Source organism: Cervus elaphus, chromosome 12, assembly GCF_910594005.1.
Source record: "Cervus elaphus chromosome 12, mCerEla1.1, whole genome shotgun sequence".
NCBI lineage: Eukaryota > Metazoa > Chordata > Mammalia > Artiodactyla > Cervidae > Cervus > Cervus elaphus.
The window spans coordinates 64,324,103-64,349,183 of NC_057826.1; the positions used below are offsets into that span (position 1 = coordinate 64,324,103).

The following is a 25,081-nucleotide window of genomic DNA, read 5'->3' on the forward strand; positions in this document are numbered from 1 at the left end:
ATTCCCTGGCTGTCCAGTGGCTCCACTGCTTCCACTGAAGGGGCCCAGGTTCAACCCCTGGTCAGAAAACTAAGATCCTGAAAGCCTCGGCCACAAAATGAAAAAACCAAACCAGGGTTCAAGCCTATGCACCCCCCACCCCCCTAGTCCTCGACTACATACTGCAGGCCCAAACCAGGAAGAAACAGCTCCACGGCCTCCCTAGGTCCTGACTCCCAAGGCTCTTTCTCCCTTCCCCCGGGGTGGTCAGACTTGGCAAGTCTCTCCACCCTCAGGGGCTGGGGCTAGGACAGTTTCAGGAAGGGTGGGAAAACCTGCTGAGCAGGATGACCAAAGCCTGAACCGGTTGGACAGGACAGTCCCATCTCCCCCCAGCAGCCTGTTCCTTTCCTGGCCCACAGCGCAGAGGCAGGAGACTCAGAATAAATCTCTTTATTCCACTGAGTGGGCTCTGGCCTGTGGAAGCAAGGGAGCCCCAGGGGGTGTGGAGGATCTGGCTCCGTGTGCCGGCCGGGCTGGCTTGGGGCTTAATGTGGGGGGCAGGGGAAGAGATGGGGCCACAGAGTCACTTCCCACTCCTCTCACTGCGCCCCCCCCCCATGGCATTAAATAAACAAAAAGGAACTCTGTACAACACAAAATATACAGGGAAGTCCTTCCCCCCCAGGCTGCCCCCCACCAGAGCCCTGGACTTTGCAGAGTGGGAGGGGCAGCTGTGGAGGAAAGGGTTGGGGCCTCCAGCCTCTGATGCTGTCCCAGGCCCCTTCCCAAGGTCATGGGATGGGGGCAGGTAGCTTGGAATAGGAAGCAAAACTCCAACTTCCTCTGAAATCCTTCATGGAGAGGCCCATTTCTGTGGGACTCCTGGCTCAAAGGTTTTCTGCTCCTTGCAGACCGTGAGCTTTCTCAGAAACAAGTAGCCTGGACTTAGCTGAGATCCCTCCAACAGGGGCTGGAGCCCTGGCCTTGGAGGCAGAAGAGGCCTGGGAAACAGGCTGGAGAAGTCTGGTCCCAAAGTCTTCACCCAGCCCAGGCCTCCGTCTTGGCTAGGAAGCAGGGCCAGGTGAGAGACGACGAGAGCCCTGGAGAAGCCCCAGGCTCAGAGGGGTCTAGTTGTTTGGTAATAGACCAGGTGTTCCATGTCATCCGTGGTGGAGACCTTGGAGCTGGTGGGGGTGGAGGGTGGGGGGTGGTGGTGTCTGTGGAAGTCCTTTCTCTGGTTCTTGAAGAAGCAGTAACCCAGAATGGCGACCACCACCACGATGCAGGTACCCAGGAGCGCTGCAACGGCTACCTCCACGGAGCCTGGGGGAAGAAGGGCCGGATGAAGCACTCCCAGAGCCTGAGGGGTTCTGACGCTCACCCCTGCTCTGTATCAAAGGGACCTAGGCAAACGGATGTGGGGGGGTGATAGTGGTGGTAGAATAAGGACTTTGGGCATGTGAGCAGCTGAAACTGCTCTGTTGGGAGCTTGGTGGGAGGGATTCTGATGGGCTTCAAGTCTTGGCTCTAGGTCACTGGACTTGCAGGTAATGTGGGGAGGACTCTGACGGCCCACAGACCTGGCATGTATTTCTGTCCTTCTCTCCCTTGCCCCGGCAGGTACCACTACTGTCCCTTTAGCCAAGCTCAGGACCCTCTCAACACAGGCTTAGGCTGTCACAACCAGCTGAGTGGAGTTGATCTTTGAGTTGATGCCTACTCAGTGGTGACAGGCAGATGGGGGCTTACCTGTGCTGGGAACGGGGCTTTCCCGCCGCAGGCCAAACACATCCTTCTCTACAACACAATGGAGGCGGGGGACAGAAGTCAATACTAAGGGGTCGAAGGGGTCGAAGACTCAGCTGCTCATCAGCAGTGCCCCAGACACCCACTGCCCTCCTCTCCCACCCTTAGTTCAGCTGCTCTGAGGACAAGGCATGACCAGTCCACGCCCTGGGACAGAGCTGAATGTTCCAGCTAAGCCTTTCACCTCCCCATCTTCCAGCCCCCCTCTGCCCCACTCACTGGAGATGCCACGACAGGACTCAAGGCACTGCTCCTCCTCCTCAAAGTTGTTCTTGTTGCCATAACAACCACCATAGGTAAAGCGGGCGCAGTGTTCAGTGAAGGGGTTGTAGTACCAGCGGGGGATGCTCTCTGAGCAGTGGCCCGTGTCTGGCAGGTCTACACAGTGCCCTGCAGGGTAAGGAGCAGACGAAGGTGTGAATGTCCACGGGACCTCCCTGCCGCCACTAGGCTCCACATGGTTGCTGCCTGCCACCCCCTGACCCTCCTTAGGCTGGGGATGGCTGTGATTCAGTGAGGGCCCCGGGGGCCCCAGAAATATCTGCTCCATTTGCAGTGTTGTTAGAAGCAAGGAAGATAAATGCAGGAGAGTAAGTTTGGGTCCAGAATTACCCTAGGCTGACTCATATAACTATTCCTTAATTTTATTTCAGCATTCCCGACTGTAACAAGGTCTTGGTTTTCTCCCCAGCACTTGATGGTCTGCCTTTTAACAAAGAAGACTCAGAGTCTGAACCTTGGCAGGCAACAGCGTCCAGCTAAAATTTGTTACTATGTTTTATTATACTTATTTTAAAAGCAGATCTCAAATTGTGGCATATAATAGTGGCTTTTCATTTACAGTACTGACGTGAAAGTTCCTTTATTTTTTTAATCTCCAATTTCAGTTATTTATTTTTGGCTGTGCTGCGTAGCATGTGGGATCTTAGTTCCCTGACCAGGGATTAAACCCATGCCCCCTGCATTGGAAGTGCGGAGTCTTAACCACTGGATTGCCAGGGAAGTCCCTGAAATTTACCTTTTAATATATTAAGTTAAATCAATAACATCTCAGTGATATGTAGGCATGGTTAAATTTCTGAAGGTGTTGGAACTCTCCAGGCAATCCAGTGATTAAGACCCTGAGTTTCCACTGCAGGGGGCACGAGTTCAATCCCTGGTTAGAGAACTAAGATTCCACATGCCATGCGGCATGACATAAAAAAAATAAAAAGAATTTCTGGAGGTGTTAAGAGGATGTCTGATGCTTGGGAAACACAGAAAGAAAAGCGCAGGACACCCCTGCCCCCAGCTTTGTGCCCACAGCCTGGTACCCACAGCAGGCCCCTTCAGCACATGGATGGCGTGAGTGAGCAGAGGAGTTCAGCCCTGACCCAGGAGACCGGGGCAGGAGCTCACCTTTGTCCCTCGGGAAATGGATCCTCTGGAGTTTATCGAAGTCTCTGGTGTCTGCAAAGATGAAAGATCAGAGGTGCAGACCTGACAAAAGGCCTCGCAACGGTGTGGGGTGAGTGGTCTGGATCTGCCCTGCCCTGCCCGCCGCCCTCCACCCCCAGGCCTCACATTTCTCACAGGTGGCCTCGTCTGAGGCGTCAGGGCAGTCGGGAGTGTCATCACATTCCAGGAAGCTGTCGATGCAGCAGCCATCACCGCAGCGGAACTTGCTGGGGTGGCAGCTGCCAGAACACACTGGGGAGGGGTGAGGCCGGGGGGAGGGTGAGGTCAGGTTGGGGGTGCAGAGGCCAGCAAATACCGTGAGTCCATCATCTCCTTGGCCCTCTCTACCCCCAGGCGGCATCATGACACAGCCCCTGTTCCCTCTCCACCCCTGCTCCTCAAACCCTCCTACACACAAAATAGGCAAAGGTTGATGGGAGGATCCTGAGCTGCAGGGGGTGAGGCACTTGTGGGCCTTCTTTCTGAGGGTAGGAATGAGTTGTGGAGCCAGGACAGTGTGGGTAGGGACCTGGACTTGATACCAGCTGGAGAGCGGGCAGGGGTGAGGGGAACAGGGAAAGAAGCAAAGCCCACCTGGATGATGCCTTTCTGCTGAGGGGCCTAGGAGAGAAAAACAGAGAAGTGAGAGGAGGCAGGGCCAGGCCCCAGCCAGGATGAGCTGATAGGGGGCCTAGGGATGGGGGTATTCCCACGCCCACCTCCCTGATCCGTGAAGAGAGAACACCTACCCTGAGGGAATGTCACCTGAGCCCCAACACTGCTTCGCAAAGGCCCACCTTGCACATCGCGGCAGGCGAGCTTGCACTCTTCTTCCCGAAGGTAGTTGTTCTTGTTGCCCAGGCAACCTCCATAAACGAAACTCTTGCAGATCTGTTCTGTGGGGTCGTAGTACCAGCGGGGGAAGGAACCACGACAGCGGCCCACCTTCTTGGATGCAAGGCAGTGTTCTGGCAGGGAGGGAAGCTGGTCAGGGGGCCTGAAGGGCCAGTCATCTGGGGCGGGGGAGGGCTCCCGGGTGGCCTCCTCACCCCGCTTCCTCACCTTCCGTCTGCTCAGGGGACAGCACAGTGACTGTGACGTTGGACGTGCTCTCTGGCTGGTCTGAACCGGCCGCCGTCAGCTGGAACAGGTAGCTGCCTTCTTTGAGTCCCCACAGCTCCACCTGGTCTGGACTATTCCTCTAAGCACAGGAATGGCCATCAGGCCCTTGGCTGCTCCAGACCCTCCCCAAAATCGTCCCCCCTCCCCCCCCACTGGGGAGACAGACGGTCTTGGTATTAAATGGATCCTCGGCGTCTATCCACCCCATCCCACTTGGAGCCGCAGTTGGGCCTATGGCCCCAGAAAGGGGCCCTGGAGAGCTGAGGTGGGGGTCCGAGAGCCAGCCCCGGGTCTCACCTCTACCCTGACGTCTGTGTCACCCCGCAGGAGATGCCAGTCTGTGTTCTCCACACCCTTCAGCACTAGGGGTTCCTGGGGCTGTACCTTCAAGTCTATACCATCCCAGGCCTTGGGGATCCGGGACCCTGGGAGGAAGGTGAGGTAAGGTGAACTCTCACTGAATGGGCAGGATCCCTCCTCCAGTGAGGGGCTGGTGCCTTATGGGTGGCAACTAGACCAACCTAGGGCTCAGCAGCCTGGTAAGACACAGATACAATTTCACAATGAAACCATTCTTCTTGTCCTCTATTTAGATATGTTACACTTAAGACATTCTATGGAGTAGGAAACGGCAAACCACTCCAGTATTCTTGCCTGGGAAATCCCATGGACAGAGGAGCCGGGTGGGCTACAGTCCATGGGGTGGCAAAAAAAGTCAAATAGGACTTAGCAGCTAACAATGACAGCAACTATATCATTATAGAATTTAATTTTATAAATGTAAATTTTTATAAAATGGGTTCATATTTATATATACATATTTAAACATGTAGGTGTTTTTCTTTTAAATAAATACATCATTGTTTTTAAAAAAAAAGACATTCTAATATTGTAAAGCCACTTTCTGAAGCAAATAACTGAGCGCATTGCCATCTGATCCCATTCAGGGAAAAAAAATTATATATATATGTATATATACATATACATACATATACACACATATATTTGGAAGGAGGAATTTTCCTATTTTCTACAATAAGCAAGTACTTGTGCTAATTGCTTTAAAAAGTCAGGGGACTTCCGTGGTGGTCCAACTAAGACTTGGCACTCCCAACACAGGGAGCCTGGGTCTGGTCCCTGTTCAGGGAACTAGATCCCACATGCTTCAACTAAGTTTGTATGCCACAACTAAAGAACCCACATGCTGCAAGGAAGATCAAAGAACCTGCGCGCCACCACTGAGATGCGGCGCAACCAAACAAACATATATTTTTTTTAAGTTAGAGTAACAACACTTTTGAAAAGCCAGATAAGTTAAGTGTAATTACCACCATCACCCCTCTCTCGGCAGCCCAGATCACTGCTGAGAAGCCCATCCAGACAGAGGCCTTAAGCACAGAGTTCCCGGGCAGCACTGTGTCAAGCCTTGGTGTCCGATGATGACTGGGCACATAAAGAGCGTGCCTCCTCCAGTTACAAGTGGACACAAAATACCCTCCCTCAGCCAGGGTCTTCAGAGAGAGTGTGGCCCTGTGGCCACCTTGATTTTGGACGTCTGGCCTCCGGAACTGAGACAATACGTTCCTATTGTTTTCAGCCACCCACTTTGTAGTACGTTGGCATAGCAGCCCTAGAAAGCTCACACACTCCCCTTGAGGGTGTTATGGTCCAATTAGGCAGGTTAAGACCCAGCCACAGGAAGCAAAATGAGAGAAAAGACCCACCAAGATGAAGGCATTTGTGGTACATGTACAAGACAAGGAAGTGGATGTTTAAAGAAATGAAAGACCACAGCAAGTTAAAGGAAAAAGGCAAGGCTTTGTGAAGAAGAGACAAAGGATTTTTTTTTTTTTTTGAGACAAAGGATTTTTAAAATTCTTTTAGTTTTATTTGTTTGCTTGTGGGGAAGAATGTTCTGTGTTGCTGATGACAGCAGAAAACAGAGCCAAAACAAGGAGTAGAGAATTTGCAAGGCGGTTTGGTGGACATTAAGGAGACCAGCTGGGCTGAGACAGATCCCCAAGGGCCCTGGACACTGGGTCAGGGCATGTGGACACAGCAGGATTGACATTCAAATACTTAACAACTGGTGGTACAGAAAGGGGACAGACACTGGCCATGAATAGTGGCACAGAGTCCTGGAGGCCCAGTCTGCACTAGACATTGATCTCCCTCAAAGCCTGATCAAGGTCCAAAAGTACCAAGGGAAGGCCAAGGGCCAGGATAGCAGGTGAATTCCTAAGCTCCTGGCAGCAGCTATTTACCCATCTGTCTGGAATAGAATTATTTCTATGGAGCAAGGAGGCCAGCAAGTGGACCAGTGCAGTAGTTCAAGGCAGATGCAACAGAAGCAGTCTGAATTAAGGGATAGCTTAGGAATGCATTGGAGAAGGAAATGGCAACCCACTCCAGTACTCTTGCATGGAAAATCCCATGGACGGAGGAACCTGGTAGGCTGCAGTCCATGGGGTCGCTAAAAGTTGGACACGACTGAGCGACTTTACTTCACTTTCACTTTCACTTAGGGATGGATCCTGATGCTGGGAAAGATTGAGGCAAGGAGGAGAATGGGGCAACAGAGGATGAGATGGTTGGATAGCATCACTGACTCAATGTACATGAGTGTGAGCAAACTCTGGGAGAGAGTGAAGGACAGGGAAGCTTGGTATGCTGCAGTCCATGGGGCCACGAACTTAGCAACTGAATAACGACAGGGATGGAAAGGATGAGAAACAATGCTGGGTAGACACTTCAGGCTGCTGTGCCTGACAGGCTCTGGGGAACTGGCAATGCAGAGCCAGGGCACGGGCAGAAGGGAAACCAGATCTAGCAGGAACATGTGGCTTCAGCCATAGAGAAGTTGAATTTGAGAGAGGGGAGGAGTGCAGTGGGAGCTCCAGAGAAGCCAGAGGTGGAGAAAGAACCTAGAGTCATACTAACAAAGCTGCTGCTGGTAGAAAGTGTGCCCAGAGGACTTCCCTGGTGGTCCCGTGGTTGAGAATCTGCCTGCCAATGCAGGGGACAGGTTCAATCCCTGGTCTGGGAAGATCCCACACGTCTTGGGGCAACTAAGCCCCTGGGCCACAACTACTGAGTCGGCTCTAGACCCCACACTCCACAGCAAGAGAAGCTACCACAATGAGAAGCTGTCACACTGCAACTAGAGAGTAGTCCCTGTTTGGCAGCTAGAGAAAGCCTATGCACAGGAATGAAGATCTAGCACAGCCAAAAATAAAATAATTAAATAAATAAAAATTAAAAGAAAAAAAAAGAAAGTGTGTCTGGCACACACTAGGTACTTTATCTGTAGTATCTTATCAGGGCTGGCAAATTATGGCCTGCAGGCCACATTTAGTCCAACCTGTTATATTTTTTAACAGTTGAAAAGAATTTTTAAATTCTTTCTTCATGACATGTGAAAGCATGACATAGCATGACATAGAGTTCAAATTTGTGCCTATAAATTAAGATACAGCCTTACCAAATTGTTTACAAATTGTGGATGGCTGCTTTCATGTTACAACAGCAGCTGAGCAGTTGTAACCAACACAAAATCTAAAGTATTTACTATATGAATATTCACAGGAGGTTTGCTGCCCCCATCTATATCGCCTACCTTCCTAACCATCCTGCCACAACTGCATTCTTGCTCCTCTTTCCAGATGAGAAAACTGACATCAGAGAGGTTAAATGACTTGCCCTGGGTCGCTCAGTTTCTAAACAGCAGAGCTGGGATTTATTTGAACCCTGTTCTGACTCATACTCTCTCCGAAACATCAAAACACCATGCTGCAGGTCATACCTGCTTAGAAGGATGACTTTTTACTATTATTACTTTTATAATCTTCAATTTTGTTTTTAGCTTAGGTAATACATAGACCTGGAGAAGGAAATGGCAACTCACTTCAGTATTCTTGTCCAGAAAATCCCATGGACAGAAAAGCCTGGTTGGCTATAGTCCATGGGGTCTCAGAGCTGGACATGACTGAGGATAAGGACATGAACGAACCTTCTGTCCAGAAGTATTCTGTTACTAGTTTGGGGGGGTGTGTATGTGTGACTATCAGGAGGGAGAGAATTGAATTCATAAGCATGCAAGTTCTTCATCTTGCTTTTCCTTTAATATATACTGGAAATCATTCACAGTAATACATACTTTTGGTTGCATAGCACTTTTAACACATTTAACCAGTCCATCAGTCCCTCTTGATTTACGTCGTTCTTCTCTACCTTCCTCCCTCCCTACTAAAAACTAACCCATGCTGCCTCAGGGTTTATTATTAATATTATGATTAAAACAGCACCACGGAATCCAATTATAGGATGTGTTGACAGACACTGAGATTGTTTCCAATTCTTTGCTATTATAAACAATGGTGCAGTGACTGACTGGCTGGTAAGTTGTTTTACACATGTTTAAGCATAGCCACAAGACGAGTTCCTGCAAGTAGAACTGTGATGAGGGTTATGTGCATTTACGCTTTTGGTGGATACTGCCAACCCGCTCTTCACAGAGGCACCATAGAAGGTTAGTCAAGTCTAAGAATTCAAAGGGAGGAGAGAAGGTAAAGAGATAAGAACAGCTGATAGAAGGCTGAATCATAGGGCTGCGTCTCTGCCTCTCTTGGATGAGGCAGAGAAAGCAGAGCCAATGTGAGAGTCACAGAGGGTGGTCCCAGAGGTGAAAAGACCAGGACACACAGTGACGGCAAAGGGATGGGAGGGGAGAACTTCCACAGAGAAACAAGCCAAGTGGTGCAGAGGCTACAGGAATGAGAAAAGAAAACCTCCATTATAAGACCAGGAGAGCAGGGCCAGGAACCAAGCCCCAACCCAGTGGCTTGAGGGCTCACTGAGAGCTAGCCCAGGCCCTGAGGTGAGAGGCCAAGCCAAGGGGGCAGTGAACTAGGAGGAGCCTGTCCCTCCCTCCTTGCATTTTCCAGAAAGTAATCAGCAGTCCACAAGGGGAAACAAGACAGACTGCTTGGCAGTCTACCTAGCAGAAAGATAGGCTAGCCCCACTGGCCCCAGGGTAGAAGTCACAAACAGAGTGACATATCAGACCTCGGGCCAAATCAGCAATGTCTACCCACACACGCAAGGCTGGTCCTCTCCAAGCCCCAGTCCCCAGGAGCAAGGAGCAGATGTCTGGACAGATACCACTCCTTATTTCCCACCCACAGAGAGCAAAGGGCCAGAGAAGCAATAAAGCCAGCCCCTCTCCCAGCTGTCAGGCCTCAGGACTCCCCAGGGAAACAAAGTCTCCATCTTCCAAGCCACTCTTCCAATGCAAAGATGGGGAAGGTAGGGGAAGGGGGGAGGAGGAAAGAGCAGGGTGCTTAGGAGGCCCCAGTAATCTGGACTGGACTGGCCTGGCCACAGGCAGGAAAAGGGGAACAGGTCAACCCACCCTGGGAAGGGCTCCCCCCAGTACAAAAACCAAAGGTTCAGAAGCCCTGAGCACTTGCCCACTTTGCCTGCCTCGGTCTACCCTAGCCCAGCTTCCAGAAGGCCATAATGGCTTGATCCTCTTTGTACTTTCAACTTCTCTAGTGCAACTCAAGTGAGAATGGACTCCTGGACACATGCACACAGTAGCCCCCATTCCCCCAAACACTGTGCTGCCCAAAATGGCCCCAGGGCCAGACCAAGTTCAAGTTCTACCCAGCACCCCACGGGACAGGAAATCCCCACTCCGTCCTGTCTTGTGCCAACCAGGCAAGTCAGGAGGTGGGGAGGTTCCCAGATGAGGATGGCTCCGACCAGCTCAGCTTCCTGACCAGACCCCAGAGTTTCAGGTGTCGGCCCTGCCATGCTGGCCCTCCAATGGGTCCTGTCAGAGCCGGGAGGGCAGGCAGCTCAGATCACTTACGTCATCACCACCTACACTCCCTGTTGCTTCCTTGTGAAACAGGCTCAGGCCCTGGCCCACTGGGACTCAGTAGCCCAGCCTAGCCTGGAGACAGTGTTCCCCTCCCGGAATCTCCACCCAACCTCTTCTTAGAGATCCAGAGCTTCTGAAAGGATAGGGACAAGAGGAAAGGCTGGAGAGGAAACTCCTTTCTCTACTTCCCAAAACCGAGACCGAGCAGCCCCAGCCTGGCCCCTGGGCTCCCTAGTGTCTGGTTCTGTTGTCCACTGGGCTGTCTTGGATCAGAGACAGGTTTCTACCAGAAAGATGGTCTTGTGTGAGAAATAGCGCAGCACTGTAGGAGGTCCTGCCTGGGGTTGAGTCCCATTTGTGGACAGTATATATTTAAGATGGGAGTCAGTTTCCTAATCTAAAAAGTGGAATGACTACTAATAGCACCCTTTTCAGAGGTGGTTATCATGATGCCTAAGTGAGAGGCTGAGTGGCATAGCAGTTAGCAAACAGTAAAGTACTAACAGAGGTTATCAGTGTGACCCATCCCTGCCCTGGAGCCCCACCTGGCCAGAACAACAGGTGGAGAGAATGGGGAACAAAGGTCTCTGGAGGGACCCCATTCCCAGCTAACTGCTCAGTCCCAGGAGGAAAGAGGAGGAGCTGTGGCCCCACTTTGCCCTTATCCTGGAAGTAAATAAGGTGAGCAGACAGCTTGGCTACTAGATCTTAAGCAGGAAGAGCTCTGCCAGGCTTATGAGCACACACGAGTATACACACACGCACACACACACACTTGCCTGGACAGCTGACTTCCTTCCCCTACCAGGTATACATACCAGTGGACTGACTCATCCAGCAACCCTCCTCACCCGGACCCCAGAGGTCTCTAGGCTACTGTGTCCACAATACCGCCCCCTCCCCAGTTGGGTCACCCCCAACTGGGCTTGTTCTTTAGACTGGTGGTCTGGCAGTTTTCCCCCAGACCACTAAAGACCAGTACCTGGGGAGAGGAGTACAAGAAATGCTAGAACCAATCCCAGACCCAGCAGTGAGGAGCCCAGCCTTCACCAGGTCCACTTGACAGGTCCCCAAGGTACCTAGCACAGTGCTTGGCCTGGAGTATCTATCTGTCTTCTATCTAGTCACCAGGTGGCCTCCAGACAGCACATTCCCTGATTTGGCCCATTGGGGTCAAAGTAGGAATCCCGAGGAGCTTGCTCCCACTCACACATCCCAGAGCACCCACCCACTCAACATCCTGAACTCAGGAGCCAGCCTGGGCCCTAGGACGTCCCCCCTCGCCCCTCTTGTAGCCTGTTCTTTATTTACTATTTATACCATGCCTACTTCTAAGGATGAGTTGGGATCGAATGGGACTCTCCTCCAAACTCCTTTCTGATGCTTCGAGCAGAACCCTATAACCAGTCCCTTTTGTGAGTCTCCCCAGATCCTGGCACCCTTGTCCTCACCTCTGAAGCCCTGGGTCCGCAGCTCGCGGTAGGAGCGGTAAACCTCCCGCGTGAGGTAGTTGACGAAGCCCTCCCTGGGCGCGAACTTGCACACGAAGCTCTGCTCGTAGAGGCAGTTGATGAGGAAGCAGGAGACGATGGCGTCCTCCCCGCCGTCGGGCTGCAATTCCACCAGCGCCAGATTGCAGTCGTTGGAGCTGCAGCAGGCGTGCACGCAGTCCCGGCCGCGGCGCGCGGTGAGGGAGCGCAGGAAGGTGGCCCCGTTTCTGACCGAGGCGTCCGTGTCGAGCACGAAATCAGGCACCCCGGGGGTAAAGCGGTTCAAGCAGCCGTCGGCCGTGAGCAAACCGGGGGTCACCGGCGGCGGCCCGGCCTCGGCGCCCTGGAGGACGAGCGCGCAGAGAAGCCACACGGCCACCGCTGGGATGCGGGCCTGGGAGAGGCGGTCCCCGGCCATCGTCCTCCCGGGGATCGTCGCCCTCCTCCCCGCCGGGGTCACCTTCACAGAGAGGACCTCTGGGCTCCGAGGGTGCTAGCGACCTGCGAGAGGGAGGGGACGGAGGAGGAGACATCGGATCAGCCGGGAGACTTCCAGGGAGGAGGGCCGGCCGGGAGGAAGTGAAGGGGAGGACCGAGGAGAGCGAACACCCCGGGAGTGAAGAAGGGCAGGCGGGCCCGGTCCTCCCACGCACACTTCGGTGACCCCGCAGCCGGTCGGACGGCTAAAGAGCTCACGTACCCGGACACACGCACCGGCGCAGAACAAAGGGCCAGACATGCTCCGAACCCGCTCCGCCTCCTCCTGGCTCTCCTCGGCCCGGGTTACCTGCGCAGGTGAGTGGGGTGGGGCCGGGCCTGCCGAGGTTCCGGTTCAGGTTTCCTGTCCTGCTCGGACCGCCGTTTCCGCCCAGGTGTCCGGTGCGCTGGAGATCCGGCACCTCCACCCGTCTAGTTTCTGGTGAAACTGAGTCAGTGCGGCCGGGGCGGGGCGAACATTAACCCCCGCGTCGCCGGCCCCGCCCACGCCCGATGCGCCCCTGCAGCCCGGGCTTCCGGGCCGCCTACCCCCAATCCCTGCTATCTTCCACCCTGCTTCTGCAACCTGGTGCCCAAACAGGCTCAGAGGCCGGCGCGCCCTGCCCGGATCCCAACCTCGCGGTGCTCCATGCGCCCCAGAAGTAAACCCTTATCCCTGGAGGCCCGGACACTTCGGGAAGCGCCGACGATGTCTGGCACCCGGAGGTGGGTCAGATGCTAGAGGCGGCCGACTCCCTTTCCGGTCCTGGCTAGCATTCCCAGACCCAGGCCCGAGGCGCTAGGGAAGGGGCTGGAGGTGGAGAAACGGGGGAAAGCCCGATGCCAATGATCTCGCTGTCGTGGTCAGCCCTCGGGAAGTCATTTCCATCTTGTGGCGGGAAGAGATCCCAGAAGCTGTGTGCCTGCACCTTTGATAACTGGAATCCCGGATGCCTGCTGCATTATTACCACCTTTGCCAGCTCTGGAAACCCTCCTTTCTGTTACAGTTGAGAAACCAAGAGATTTCCCCGGGCCAGGTTTCCCTGCTTGATCCTCAGTGGTTCCTTTTTGTTTTGAGGCCCTTCCTCATTTTGTACTAACGTTTCCTTTCGGGTCGTTGTCGGAGCTGAGTTAGCTTCATTGGTCAGCCGATCCCTTCTCTGGAGCACAGAATTTCTCTCCTCTCTCACCAGTTGGGGTGCTCCTGGTTAGGAGCTGGCTCTTTCAGTAAAATAGCATCCTTGGAAGCTAGAGGTTCCAGATCACCAAAGTAGCTGAGCCTTCACTGAGCCCTGGACTCCTTGAAACTAGGCTCATTGCTTTTCCTGAGTGAAGAACTCCTCTTAAAGGCCATTCTTTACAGAGCAATGTTGGTCCTGTTAATTTTCTCCTCAAAAGAGATTCCATACCGCACTTCCCTGGTAGTACAGTGAACAGAAATCTGCTTGCCAATGCAGGGGTCACAGATTCAAGCCCTGATCCAGGAAGACTCCATATGCCAGGAACAACTAAAGCCCATGAGCTGCAACTATTGAACCCGCGAGCTGCAACTAATGAAGCCTGTTCACCTAGAGTCCGAGCCCTGCAACGAAAGAAATTGCAGCAATAGGAAACCCTTACACCACAACAAAGAGTGGCCCACAGCAATGAAGACCCAGCGCAACCAAAAATAAGTTACTAAATAATTTTTTTAAAAAAGAGAGATTCCACACCTTCACGATGACTTAACAAACCTCAGCCCAATGGGAACAGTCTTACCCACTAGATCCTATAGCCGACCCTCAGTCTTTGTCCCAGCTTAACTGCAACATTCCCTAGCTGCACACATTATGGGTATGGGTATTGGGTGTGGGAATCTGGAGTCTGTTTCCCCTCTGAATTTTCTGGGTTTTTTCCACTGCCCCAGGCACAGTGGGGAACATAGATGGAATGCTGGGGAATGAAGCATATGATTGTGTAGTTACTGGAAAGAAAGAATTTTGTTGATATTTGATCTATGCTTTCTTTAATACCTTATACATACAAAAATCCTAACAGATAAGACTTACCCTATGGTAATATTACTACAGATTAATCATTACTTCCATCATATATACTATTACAAAAACCTACATCTGATAATGCCCAAAACCTGTTCCCAAGTATTTCCCACACATTGCCCCATTCAGTCAAAACAAACCTAGAAAGTAGGTACTAATTTTATCCCCATTTTACAAATGAGCAAGCAGGCTCAGACAGGTGGACAAACTTGTTAGGTCATGTGACAGATAGGCGGCAGAACTGGGATTGGAGTTCAGGCAGGCTAAGTCCACTGCTTCAGCACCTAAACACTGTGCGTTTACTGCACTTTCAATTCTGACTTCAGCTGGAAATTCCACACTCAGCTCAGATCCACTTGCTTTGAAAATCAACAGATTTTCAAGTGATGATCAGCTACTGTTTGAGATGCCTGCTGGGTTCCAGACGTGTGACATCTGTGACCTCTGATGCTCACAACAGCTCTGAGAATAGTTTCTACTTTGCAGGGAGGCTCACTAACCTCCACCAAGGTAAGGTAGTGAAGAGTGGGAGGCAAGAGGCTATAGGGGTTCAGCTTGTGGGCTTCAGACTCAGATTACAGGGTTTAACTCTTTCATCTGCCACTTACTGTCAGTGTGGCCTTTGGCAACTTATTTAGCCCCTCTGTGCCTTAGCCCTCTTGTATACAACGTGGGACTTCCTAGGGTTAGTATGCGAATTAAATGAGTTAATACAGAGAAACCATTTGACTCTGAGTGCTCAATAAATGTTACCTGAAAAAAGTGACAGAGTCAGAATTTTGTCTCAAGTATCTCAGACATCAAAAACTACACTTTGGGAACTTCCTGGTGCTCCAGTAGCCAAGACTCCACGCTCCCAATGCAGGAGGATCCGGTTCGATACCAGGTCTGGGAACTAGATTTCACATGCTGCAAGGAAGATCGAAGATCCTGAGTGCCGCAAGACCCGGCACAGTCAAATAAATATATTAAAACAAACAAACAAAAAACAACCCTACACTTTTCACACTACCTTATGCTGGTTCTAACATCCTAAAGAGAAAAGCTACACATGAAGGGAAAAAGACTAAGTTCACCAAAGCGGTAAGGGTGATGGCATTTGAATGACGAAAATATGGGGTAACATTTTCTTTTTTCTAGTTTAGAAATTGTTACCAAAGTTTCCTTTGGTGAACATGGAGTGTTTCCATGAGAAAGAGAAAAATACATCATGACAGCTTTCACATTCATCATATTTAGCCCCACATTACTTCTTTTTCCACATTCTCTCCTCATCTCACTGACCCAGACACTTTGTCCCAGTATCTCTGTGCCCCCTGCCTTTCCTTGGGCTTCCCTTGCAAACATCCAGCCAGCCCTGGGTGGCGGCAATCTTCTTCAGTGACTGCTCACATCCATCCTGTCTTGTCTGTTGCCACTGCTGCCCTAGTCTTGGGCTCTGTACCAGCTTGCAGATGTACTCCAGGCCACCCTGCACATGGCATGTGGTTCCCTCCTCCAGCCCTGCCCTTCATCTGTTCAGGTCCTCAGTGACTCCCAAGAGCCTCTCTAGCAGTATGTACAGAGCCAGCTCTCCTCTGGGTGGGCTCATAAAATTTGGTTTATGGAGAGGCAGAGAGCATCAGAGCTATTGGGGGTCTCAGTTAAAGCCCTTCCCCTTACATATAGGAAGCTGTATGTTCTATATATAGGCCCAGAGATTGGTCGTTGGTTTGTTCAGAGACAAACAGAGCTAGTATGTAGCAGAGGCCATCTCTACACTTCAGGTCTCTTGACTGCCAATATTGGGCCCTTTCTGTGATTCTGACTTACCTTCCTACAAAGCATTTCCAGATGATGTTGTTTTTTCTCTCTCCCTCCTTTTTTGGCCATGCCGTGTGGCTTATAGGATCTCAGTTCTCCAACCAGGGGTTGAACCTGGGCCACAGCAGTGAAAGGCCAGAACACCAACCACTAAGCAACCAGGGAATTCCCCCAGATGATACTGTTTTCTGATTGTACGTTGCAGGCCCAAGGGAGCTGTCCAGGTGAGTTAGCTCTTTTGTTAGGCCATGTGGTTCACATTCCCTATATGAACTTGGGGAAGAAAAAGTCAGGGTTTATGCTATAGGCTTCCTTCATATTTGCAACACCTCCAGTACCAACCACTGATGTTAGGAGTGGGTGGTTTGGTGAGAACATGCAGTCCTTAACACCATACTAGAAAAGGAACACTGAATGCCTTGTCTTGGATGGTGGTCTGGTGGTTTCTATAAGTAGGTTTAATGAACTATCTACAAAGACCGCTATCAACGATGGCAGACAGGACCTCACCTTCCTTGTAAGTGCATGCTGCTCCTCCCACCAAGAGGTGGTGTCTACCTTTCCCTTCCCTTTGAATTTGTAGCTTGCTTTGACCAATAGGACAGAGGAGAAGTGGTACCACATGGCTTTCCCACCTCAGCCTTGTGGCTGGCATTTTCCCTCTCAGAACCAGCTGTCAGGTAAAGAGGTTTGACAACCCTGAGGGAGAGAGAGGCCACCGGAGGAGAGCAAGACTGGAGGATGAGAGGTTGTGATGGGAGAAAGAGGTGTCTGGCTATCTCCCAGCCACCCCAGCTGAGTAGCCTCATTAAACCATTGTTCACCCTTAGCCCCAGTTGACTCCGTCCAACAGAGATTAGCTACACCTCCAAAGCCCTGTCCACATTGCAGAATCATGAGCAAATGTATTTGTTTTAAGCCTTTAAATTTTGGGGTGATATCTGTAAGCAGATAAGTTAGGGAGTCCCTGAAGAAAGAGAATCAGGAATGGCATTCTCGACATAAAAGAAGCCACTGGGGGGAATTCTGTGGTGGTTCAGTGGTTAGGATTCCTGGCTTTCACAGCCAGGGGCCCAAATGTGAACCAATTTGATGTCTACACAGGGAACTAAGATCCCACAAGCTGTGCAGAGCAGCGGAAGGGGAGAGAGAAAGAGAGAGAGAGAGAGAGATCATTTTGGCTGAAGTTATTTTGTGTTCCCTGATAGCTCAGTTTGTAAAGAATCTGCCCACACTGCAGGAGAACCCAGTTCGAAGAAGATCCCCTGGAGAAGGGAAAGGCGAGAATTCCTGGGTTGCAAAGAGTCAGACACAACTGAACGACTTTCACTTTGATTTTGTGACCTAAGCCTGGCCACAGTGCTTGCCCTTGAACAGGTCTAGGTAACAAGGATCTTGAGGGAACAAAGAACAGAGAAGACAGTCAAACAATAGTCCTGTGGTAAAGCAGAGTCCTAGTTCCTCCTCAAGGAATATACATAATAATATATCTTTGACTCCAGCTGGTGCTAAGGCCCCTACCCTGGTGGAGGACAGAAGAATGATACTGACCCTCCTGACTTCAATCCACCAAGACTTGGACTCCTGAAACTGCCCTAATTCTATGCAGAATTTTCTGCTCAAGCCTCTTCATGAATCTGCATATCAGTTCAGTTCAGTTCGGGCTTCCTTTGTGGCTCATCTGGTAAAGAATCCGCCTGCAATGTGGGAGACCTGGGTTCGATCCCTGGGTGGGGAAGATCCCCTGGAGAAGGGAAGGGCTACTCACTCCAGTACTCTGGCCTGGAGAATTCCATGGACAGAGGAGCCTGGCTGGCTACAGTCCATGGGGTCGCAAAGAATAGGACCGACTGAGCGACCAACACTTTCAGTTCAGTCGCTTAGTCATGTCTACTCTTTGTGACCTCATGGCCACTGTGCTTGTCCTTGAACAGGTGTAGGTAACAAGGATCCTGAGCGAACAAAGAAATGTCAGAACAGAGAAGACAGTCCAACAACAGTCCTGTGATAAAGCATGTGCATATACCCTTAGCTCAAATCGTCCCTAATTTTGCTGTTAGGGGAGAGGCTGCTTTGAGAGAGTCCCCTGGTCTCCTCCTGACTTGCTGCTATTGCTGTTGTTTAGTCGCTAAGTCATGTCTGACTCTTTTATGACCCCATGGACTGTAGCCCATCATGCTCCTCTGTCCATCGGATTTCCCAGGCAAGAATACAGGAGTGGGTTGCCACTTCCTTTTCCAGGCATCTTCCTCATCCAGGGATTGAACTCACATCTCTTATGTCTCCCGCTCAGGTGGGTTCTTTACCACTAAGCGCCACCTGGGAATCCCCAAGGCAAGTAATAATTTGACTTGCTGCAGATAATAATAAATCCTTCCTTCTTCCAATCTTTGGCTTGATTGTGTCTGTTGGCTTGACACGCACTGAGAAAACCCATTTCTCCGATAACTGTTTTGTGGCAATAACTGAAACAGAGGGACAATATATTTACAGAACAATTTTTAGTACTAACTATCTGATTATCTGGAGAAGGAAATGGCTACCCACTCCAGTATTCTTGCCTGGTGAATCCCATGGACAGAGAAACCTGGTGGGCTACAGTCCACGGGGGAGCAAAGAGTCGGACATGACTGAGCGACTCAGCACTAAGTGATTGTAGCTGAATAAGTTGTATTTTAGTGATCTAAAGCCCAATAATTCCCTTGATAATGCAGGACCAAGGAATTTTGAGGAAAGTAATGCAATATTTGTCAAGCTGAGGCTACTGTCATTGGTTTAATCTTCATTTAAAAGAGACAAGTCCCCTCAGATACTGCTGGAATCCTCAAAGGGCTTTATTTATTTGGCCGTGCTGCACAGCCTGTGGGATCTTAGTTCCCCAACCAGGGATTGAACCCCAACTCTCAGTAGTAAAAGTGTGGAGTCCTAACCACTGGACCACCAGGGAATTTCCTAAAAGGGGCATTTTTGAGGAATTCTGCTAATGTCAAAAATGTTCACAATAGTTCAGTGTGGTAGATAACCTCTAAATGATCACCAGTGATCCATACTGGCCCGTATTCATGCCCGTGTGTGTAATCTCTTCCCTTCAGTGTTGCTGGACTTAGTGATTGGCCTCTGATGAATAGAATACAACACAGCAAGTCACGGGATGTCACTTCCTAGATTAGGTTACAAAAAGACTGTGACTTCCATCTTACCTGTCCCCCTCCCTCTCTCAGGGCCCTGTCTCTGTTGGACACCAGCTGCCACGTGGTGAGCAGGCCGCTAGAGAGTCCACATGGCAGGGAGCAGGTGTCTGACCAACACCACTGGCCTGTGCTGGCTTGCACCCTTCTGAGAACCCCTGAACCAGAGGAGTCGGCTAAGCCACCTACTGAAACTGATACGATAAATACCCATTGTTTTAAGCAGGCTTTGCTGGTGGCTCAGTGGTAAAGAATCGCCTGCCAATGCAGAAGACATGGGTTCGACCCCTGGGTTGGGAAGATACTCTGAAGAAGGAAATGGCAACCCACTTGCCTGGGAAATCGCTTGGACAGGGGAGCCTGGCAGGCTACAGTCCTGGGGTAACAAAATAGTTTGACATGACTTAGCGACTCAACAATTGTTTTAAGCTGCTAAATCTGGGGGTAATTTGTTATGTTGTAATATATAACTGTTGTGTGCTCAGTCGCTTCAGTTGTGTCCGACTCTTTGTGACCCTAAGGACTGTAGCTTGCCAGGCTCCTCTGTCCATGGGATTCTCCGGGCAAAAATACTGGAGTGGATTGCCATGCCCTCCTCCAGGGGATCTTCCCGACCCAGGGACTGAACCCGAGTCTCCTGTGTCTCCTGCATTGTAGGTGGATTCTTTACCCACTGAGCCAACTGGGGAGCCCTAACATATTCATTAGTTGAAAAAATTAGGATATCAAACTATAAACAGTTTAATTGGTACAACCTTTCAAGGAGCCTCTAGAATTTCTCTAAAAGGGGGATGGGGGGGGGGGGGGAAACACAGAGTGCTAAAAAAAAAGGAATAGTTACAAAGATGTTCAAAGTAGCGATATTTATAATGGCACACAAAAAAATTGATAGCAATCCCTGATTCTATTAGCAGAGGACTGAGTAACTAGATCATGGAACTGCCTTTAACAGAACAGGTTGGAATCCATTAGTGAGTCTTGAAAACAACGTGACTCGCCATGAGCATTTGAAAAAAATAAAATAAAAATAAGTTTTGTTTCATAAGAAACGTTCATTTCATGTGTGTATCTGTCATGAAGTTAAATGGATTTCTTACCTTGAGTCATAGTCTAAATTTTTAAAAATGCTGCAGTGTTGAAAAAGATACGTATAATACAAAAACTATTCAAAATAAGTTGTTATAAAATAGCATGCATATATTACAAAATGATCTAATTTCATGAAAATCCTAAATAAGTAAATGCATATAAGAAATGGAAAATATACCAAACAGATAACTTATGCTTCTTGTATCTATATTTCAGAATTTTCTACAATGAATGTGTCTTTTTTAAACTTGTTTTTTTATTGAAGTGTAGTTGATAGTTAATTTATAATGTTGTGTTAATTTCTGCTGTATAGCAAAGTGACTGAGTTATACACATATATGCATTCTTTTTTATATTCTTTTCTATTATGGTTTATCCCAGGATATTGAATATAGTTCTCTGTGCTGTACAGTGGGACCTAGATGTTTATCCATTCTAAATGTAATTGTTTGCATCTACTACCCCCAGACTCCCAGTCCAGCCCTCTCCTACCCGTTTCCCCTTGGCAGTCGAAAATCTGCTATCTGTATCTGTTGAGTCTGTTTCTGCTAAATTTATTTCTTGAATAATAATGATAATAGTTTTTAATGTTTTCTAAATAATTATATATTATATGTAGCATTCTCTCAACTATGTTAAATATATGTGCTTAGAAAATGACTAGAAAGAAACTTGCCAGAATGCTAGCAGTGGTGGTTTTTGTGTGGCAGGATTATGGGAATTTTAAAATATTTTAGAAAATTTAGAAATGTTTCTAAAATGAATGTGTGTCTTTTTCTTTTTTTCTTAATTTATTTTTAATTGAAGAATAATTACAGTGCTGTGTTGGTTTCTGCCATACATCAACATGGATCAGCCATAGGTCTACATATGTCCCCTGCCCCCTGAACCTCCCTCCCACTATTTTTCTTTTTTTATAAAATATTTTAGGGAATTCCCTGGTGGTCCAGGGGGCATTCCACTGCAGGTGGTAAGGGTTCCATCCCCGGTTGAGGAACTAAGAACCAAGAAGCATGGTCAAAAAAATTTTTTTTTTTAAATAAGAGAAAGAAAGAAAACATCTAGTTCTGATGGGGCCTGCTTGCTGCTTATTTTATTCCACCACTGGACCCAGGTCTGGCTGGGACAGCAGGGCAGACATCCTTGCCTCTGCCCAAGCTTGCGCCCTCTTTATTTCCCCACCCTGATATGAACCTGTGATCCTGGTGGTTTTTCTTATCTTGAAACTCGAGTTCCCTTATCTTGGGCAAACTTATTGATGAGTGGTGACACGCATAGGTCAATGCTGAGATAAAAGAATGTAAATAACGTATGGCAAAAACCACTACAATATTGTAAAGTAATTTAGCCTCCAATTAATAAAAATAAATGGAAAAATAAATAAATAAATAAATAAAAGATAGTATAAATGCCCCCCCAAAAGAATGTAAATAAGGAGACTTATACATAAATAATGGGCATTACTCTTTTGTGTGCCATCAAGTGTCTCTGGGGCTGTGTTGTGTGCTCCTGCAGAGTCTTACCAATTCCCAGCTTATAGATGAGGAAATATGCTCAGAGAGGTCCCATGTATGAACCTGTGTTCCTGTATTGGCATTCATGAAATTTGCATGTCCCAATCCATCACCAAGTTCTGTTAAATATTACCCCCTAAATAGTTTTCCAATCCACAACTTCTCACTATCACCACCAATACTTACTCCAGTCAAGCCCTATAGCAGTGGTCTCCCCACTGACCTCCAGGACTTCTGCACCCTCTGATCCTCTCTCTATTCAAAATCTGAACGTGTCAGTCTGCCCAACCACCCTTGCTTAAGATTTTGCAGTGAATCTCAATGCTCTTAGGATAGAGACAAAATTTCTTACCATGGTTCACAGGGCCCTAAGTGGATAGATCCACCCTGTCTGCCTCAAGACTCACTTCTGCCTCCCTCATCTCTTTAAAAATTTTTATTTATTGGCTACACTTCACAGTTTGTGGAATCTTAGTTTCCTGACCAGGGATTGAACCTGGGTCCACAGCAGTGAAAGCACTGAGTTTTAACCACTGGATTACCAGCAGACTTCCCCTCCCTCCTCTCTTAGTTCCAGCTCTACTGATCTTCTCCAGTCCCTGATACTTACCCTCTTCCTCCTGCCACAGGGCCTTTGCATATGCTGTGCCTTCTGCCAATTCCCTCCTCTCCCCTGTACCTAGTTAACTCCTGCTTATCATTCAGAACTCAGTCCACATGTTACCACTTGTTAGGTCATACCCTCACTAGACATTCTATATCACCCCTTACCTTTTCTTCAGAAAAGAAATACAGTTGCAGTTTTACATTTATTTGATAGTTGATTAATGTTTATTTTTACACTAGACTGTAAGTTCCATTAAGGCTGAGACTGTGTCTTTTTTGGATCACCAGTCTCCAATATTGAGCATAATGTTTGCCTACCAGAGGAGTTCATAAAATCTTTGTTAAATGAATGAGTTAATGAATGAACAAAACCATGGCCTCTTCTGTTCTGCTTCCTTTGAAGGAGTCTTTTGGGCCTAGAAAAGAGAACAACAGTCTCAAAGGCCCCTTGCTGAATCATCTAACTTCGGAGAAAACAAAGCATAACTTTAGTTCCATCCTGATGCTCCAGGCCAGCTGCATCTATCTGGAACTTATCACCCCCTGTCCAAAAACCTACCACCCCCTACACCCGCCCAAAAGACTTATCATCCCCTGCCCAACTACAAGTGTCATCTCAACAAAAGAATACTCAAAATATCCCGCCTGATTGACGTTTCCCTTATCGCTTCCACAAACCTCCCTATAAGTATGAAGCCTCCCTGATCCCTTTCGGCGCTCAGCCTGGTCATTAGGCCGACTGTCGCCCCTCCTTGCCTGAATAAAGGTAACCTACTTCTGTTGAGGTCGTCTTTCCTTTTCTGCCTCGCCGAAACTGTACCTTATACCTTTTCCTGAAAGGACTCTTGAACCCTTCAGGAGACAGAAACAAAATGGGGAGGGCACTATAATAATGCCCATCACACTGTGTAACATGTCATCAAGGTAACAACTGAGTCTACAGGCTGTATTTTAGAGGCCTCCCTACCCCCTTCTTATTGCCATCTTCTTCCAAAGAGGATCAGGAAGGAAGCCACTGCAGAAAAATTCCGGAGCCAGCCTTTGATGGACAGAGCCTCACCGGGAAAGCAAGGAGGATGAGACGGCAAAGAAAGGAAGAGAAAGGACGTCTGTTGAGAAAGGACTCTGTATAGAACATCGTGCTGAATGTTTACACACATCATCTCATTTAGTATTTATATATATATTTATTTGACTGCCTCGGGTCTTAGTGGCAGTACATGGAATCTTTGCCAAGCGCAGACTATCTGTCCTGGTACTCCAGCTTTAGCAGTTGCGGGCTTCAGTAGTTTCAGCGCACGCTTAAATTGCTCCGCAGCATGTGGGGTCTATAGTTCCCTGACAGGGATTGAACTCACGTCTCCTGAATTACAAGGTGAATTCTTAACCACTGGATCACCAGGAAAGTTCCCACCATCTCATTTAATCTTCTCCAAACTCCATTTTGCATATGAGAAAGCAGATTCAGGTTGTAAAACTGGAGGGTTGTTAGACCAAGGCGGGGGAAAGCTGAGTTTGAACTGGGATCTGTCAGCCTTCCTCTGAAGCCTGGGTGTTTCTAGGTTACCATCCTGGCTTCCAACCCTCAAACACCTCCCCAACTGGGTTAACTTAGGGCCTAAAATATCTCCATTGAAGACTCATCAATCGATTTTTGTCTAAAACTCTCTTGTAGAAGTCACTGTATGACAGTTGAAATTGATAGGTTGGAAACTGAAACTCAGCATCACAAAGGCAACCACTCTAAGACCTAAAAAGAAATTCATGAAAAAGAAATACAAAAATAAAAATAGGAATGGAGGAAGTAAAGGGGATGAGGGAGTATGAGTGAGGGAGCTAATTTCTTATCATTCATATTAGGAGACAAGCGATACTGTCTAAAATGGGCAAATTAGAACTTCCCTGGCAGTCTAGTGGTTAAGAGTCTGGTCAGAAAACCAAGATCCCACATGCCACGTGGCACGGTGAAGAAGATAAAAAATAAAATAAACTGGACACACTTGTGTTATTACGCAAAGAGATAATGGTGATCACAGGAGAACTAAGAACAGAAACTGCCTCTAGGGAGTGGAGCTGGGGAGAACAGAGTAACTTTCATTCTTTATTTGTCCTTCTTAGCTCTTCATTAAATATGTGTATATATATATATATACACACACACACATATATATATATTTTTCTGTTGTGTAACTTTTTAAAAATTTTTGGAAATTTTTGTTACAAAAGACTGAAGAGACAAAAACACCCTTCCTTTAGAATGCAAGTCTGTCTTGAAGTGATAGTCCTTGACACCTGGGTAAATGTTAGGTCTGCAGGACTTCAGTCAGAGGACCTCAGTCAGGGGAGGGTCATGTGGTGATCAACATGGCTTCCTAAGCAGTTGCCTCTGGGGAATGGGCTTGAGAGACAAGTTCACCTTTGCAAACACACAGGGCCAGGGAAGTCCTGCTCCCGCACAGTCCTAAAGGCAGCTCACACTCAGACACCAGAGGGCCAGACATCACCACCCCTCTAATTATCCCTGATGCGACTCTGCCCTGGGCAGCACCACGCTCTGAGCAGGAGCACTTGCCAGCCAGGGACCCCCCTCCTGCAGGATCCCTATGAGCGTAGCTTCTGAAGGCCAGTGGATCTAGTCCCAGG

The 25,081-nt window shown here is 48.8% G+C and overlaps 1 protein-coding gene and 1 long non-coding RNA gene across 5 annotated transcripts; one reads left to right on the forward strand and one right to left on the reverse strand.

Annotated features, from left to right (window-relative positions):
• Window positions 1-417: 417 nt before the first annotated feature.
• SPINT1 (serine peptidase inhibitor, Kunitz type 1) lies at window positions 418-12,139 on the reverse strand. Of its 2 annotated transcripts, none has more exons than XM_043919209.1 (10): window positions 11,683-12,139; window positions 4,645-4,772; window positions 4,288-4,426; window positions 4,023-4,193; window positions 3,820-3,846; window positions 3,352-3,477; window positions 3,187-3,237; window positions 2,008-2,178; window positions 1,732-1,779; window positions 418-1,305 (listed from the first exon to the last, which is right to left on the reverse strand). In XM_043919209.1, exons 1-10 carry the CDS (start codon window positions 12,137-12,139, stop codon window positions 1,100-1,102), a joined length of 1,524 nt encoding a protein of 507 aa, XP_043775144.1. In that variant the 3' UTR covers window positions 418-1,099. The 2 variants fall into 2 exon arrangements, with proteins under 2 accessions (XP_043775144.1, XP_043775143.1); XM_043919208.1 differs by having other exon boundaries at window positions 3,975-4,193.
• A 239-nt stretch (window positions 12,140-12,378) lies between these two features.
• Window positions 12,379-25,018, forward strand: LOC122704479. 3 transcript variants are annotated; one of them, XR_006343866.1, is made up of 3 exons: window positions 12,379-12,516; window positions 16,127-16,265; window positions 23,435-25,018. It is a non-coding gene; the product is annotated as an uncharacterized LOC122704479 (long non-coding RNA). The 3 variants fall into 3 exon arrangements; XR_006343865.1 differs by lacking the exon at window positions 23,435-25,018 and adding an exon at window positions 22,842-22,901; XR_006343864.1 differs by lacking the exon at window positions 23,435-25,018 and adding an exon at window positions 19,263-19,565.
• Window positions 25,019-25,081: the final 63 nt, after the last annotated feature.

What these genes read in the sequence shown, in the direction of transcription:
- SPINT1 (XM_043919208.1), bottom strand. Translation starts at nt 12,139, where the DNA reads ATGGCCGGGGACCGCCTCTCCCAGGCCCGCATCCCAGCGGTGGCCGTG. An exon ending in GTCCTGTCGTGGCATCTCCA is followed by an intron (nt 1,780 to 2,007) that starts GTGAGTGGGGCA and finishes ATTGTGTTGTAG; the next exon opens with AGAAGGATGTGTTTGGCCTG. An exon ending in AAGCCCCGTTCCCAGCACAG is followed by an intron (nt 1,306 to 1,731) that starts GTAAGCCCCCAT and finishes TTCTTCCCCCAG; the next exon opens with GCTCCGTGGAGGTAGCCGTT.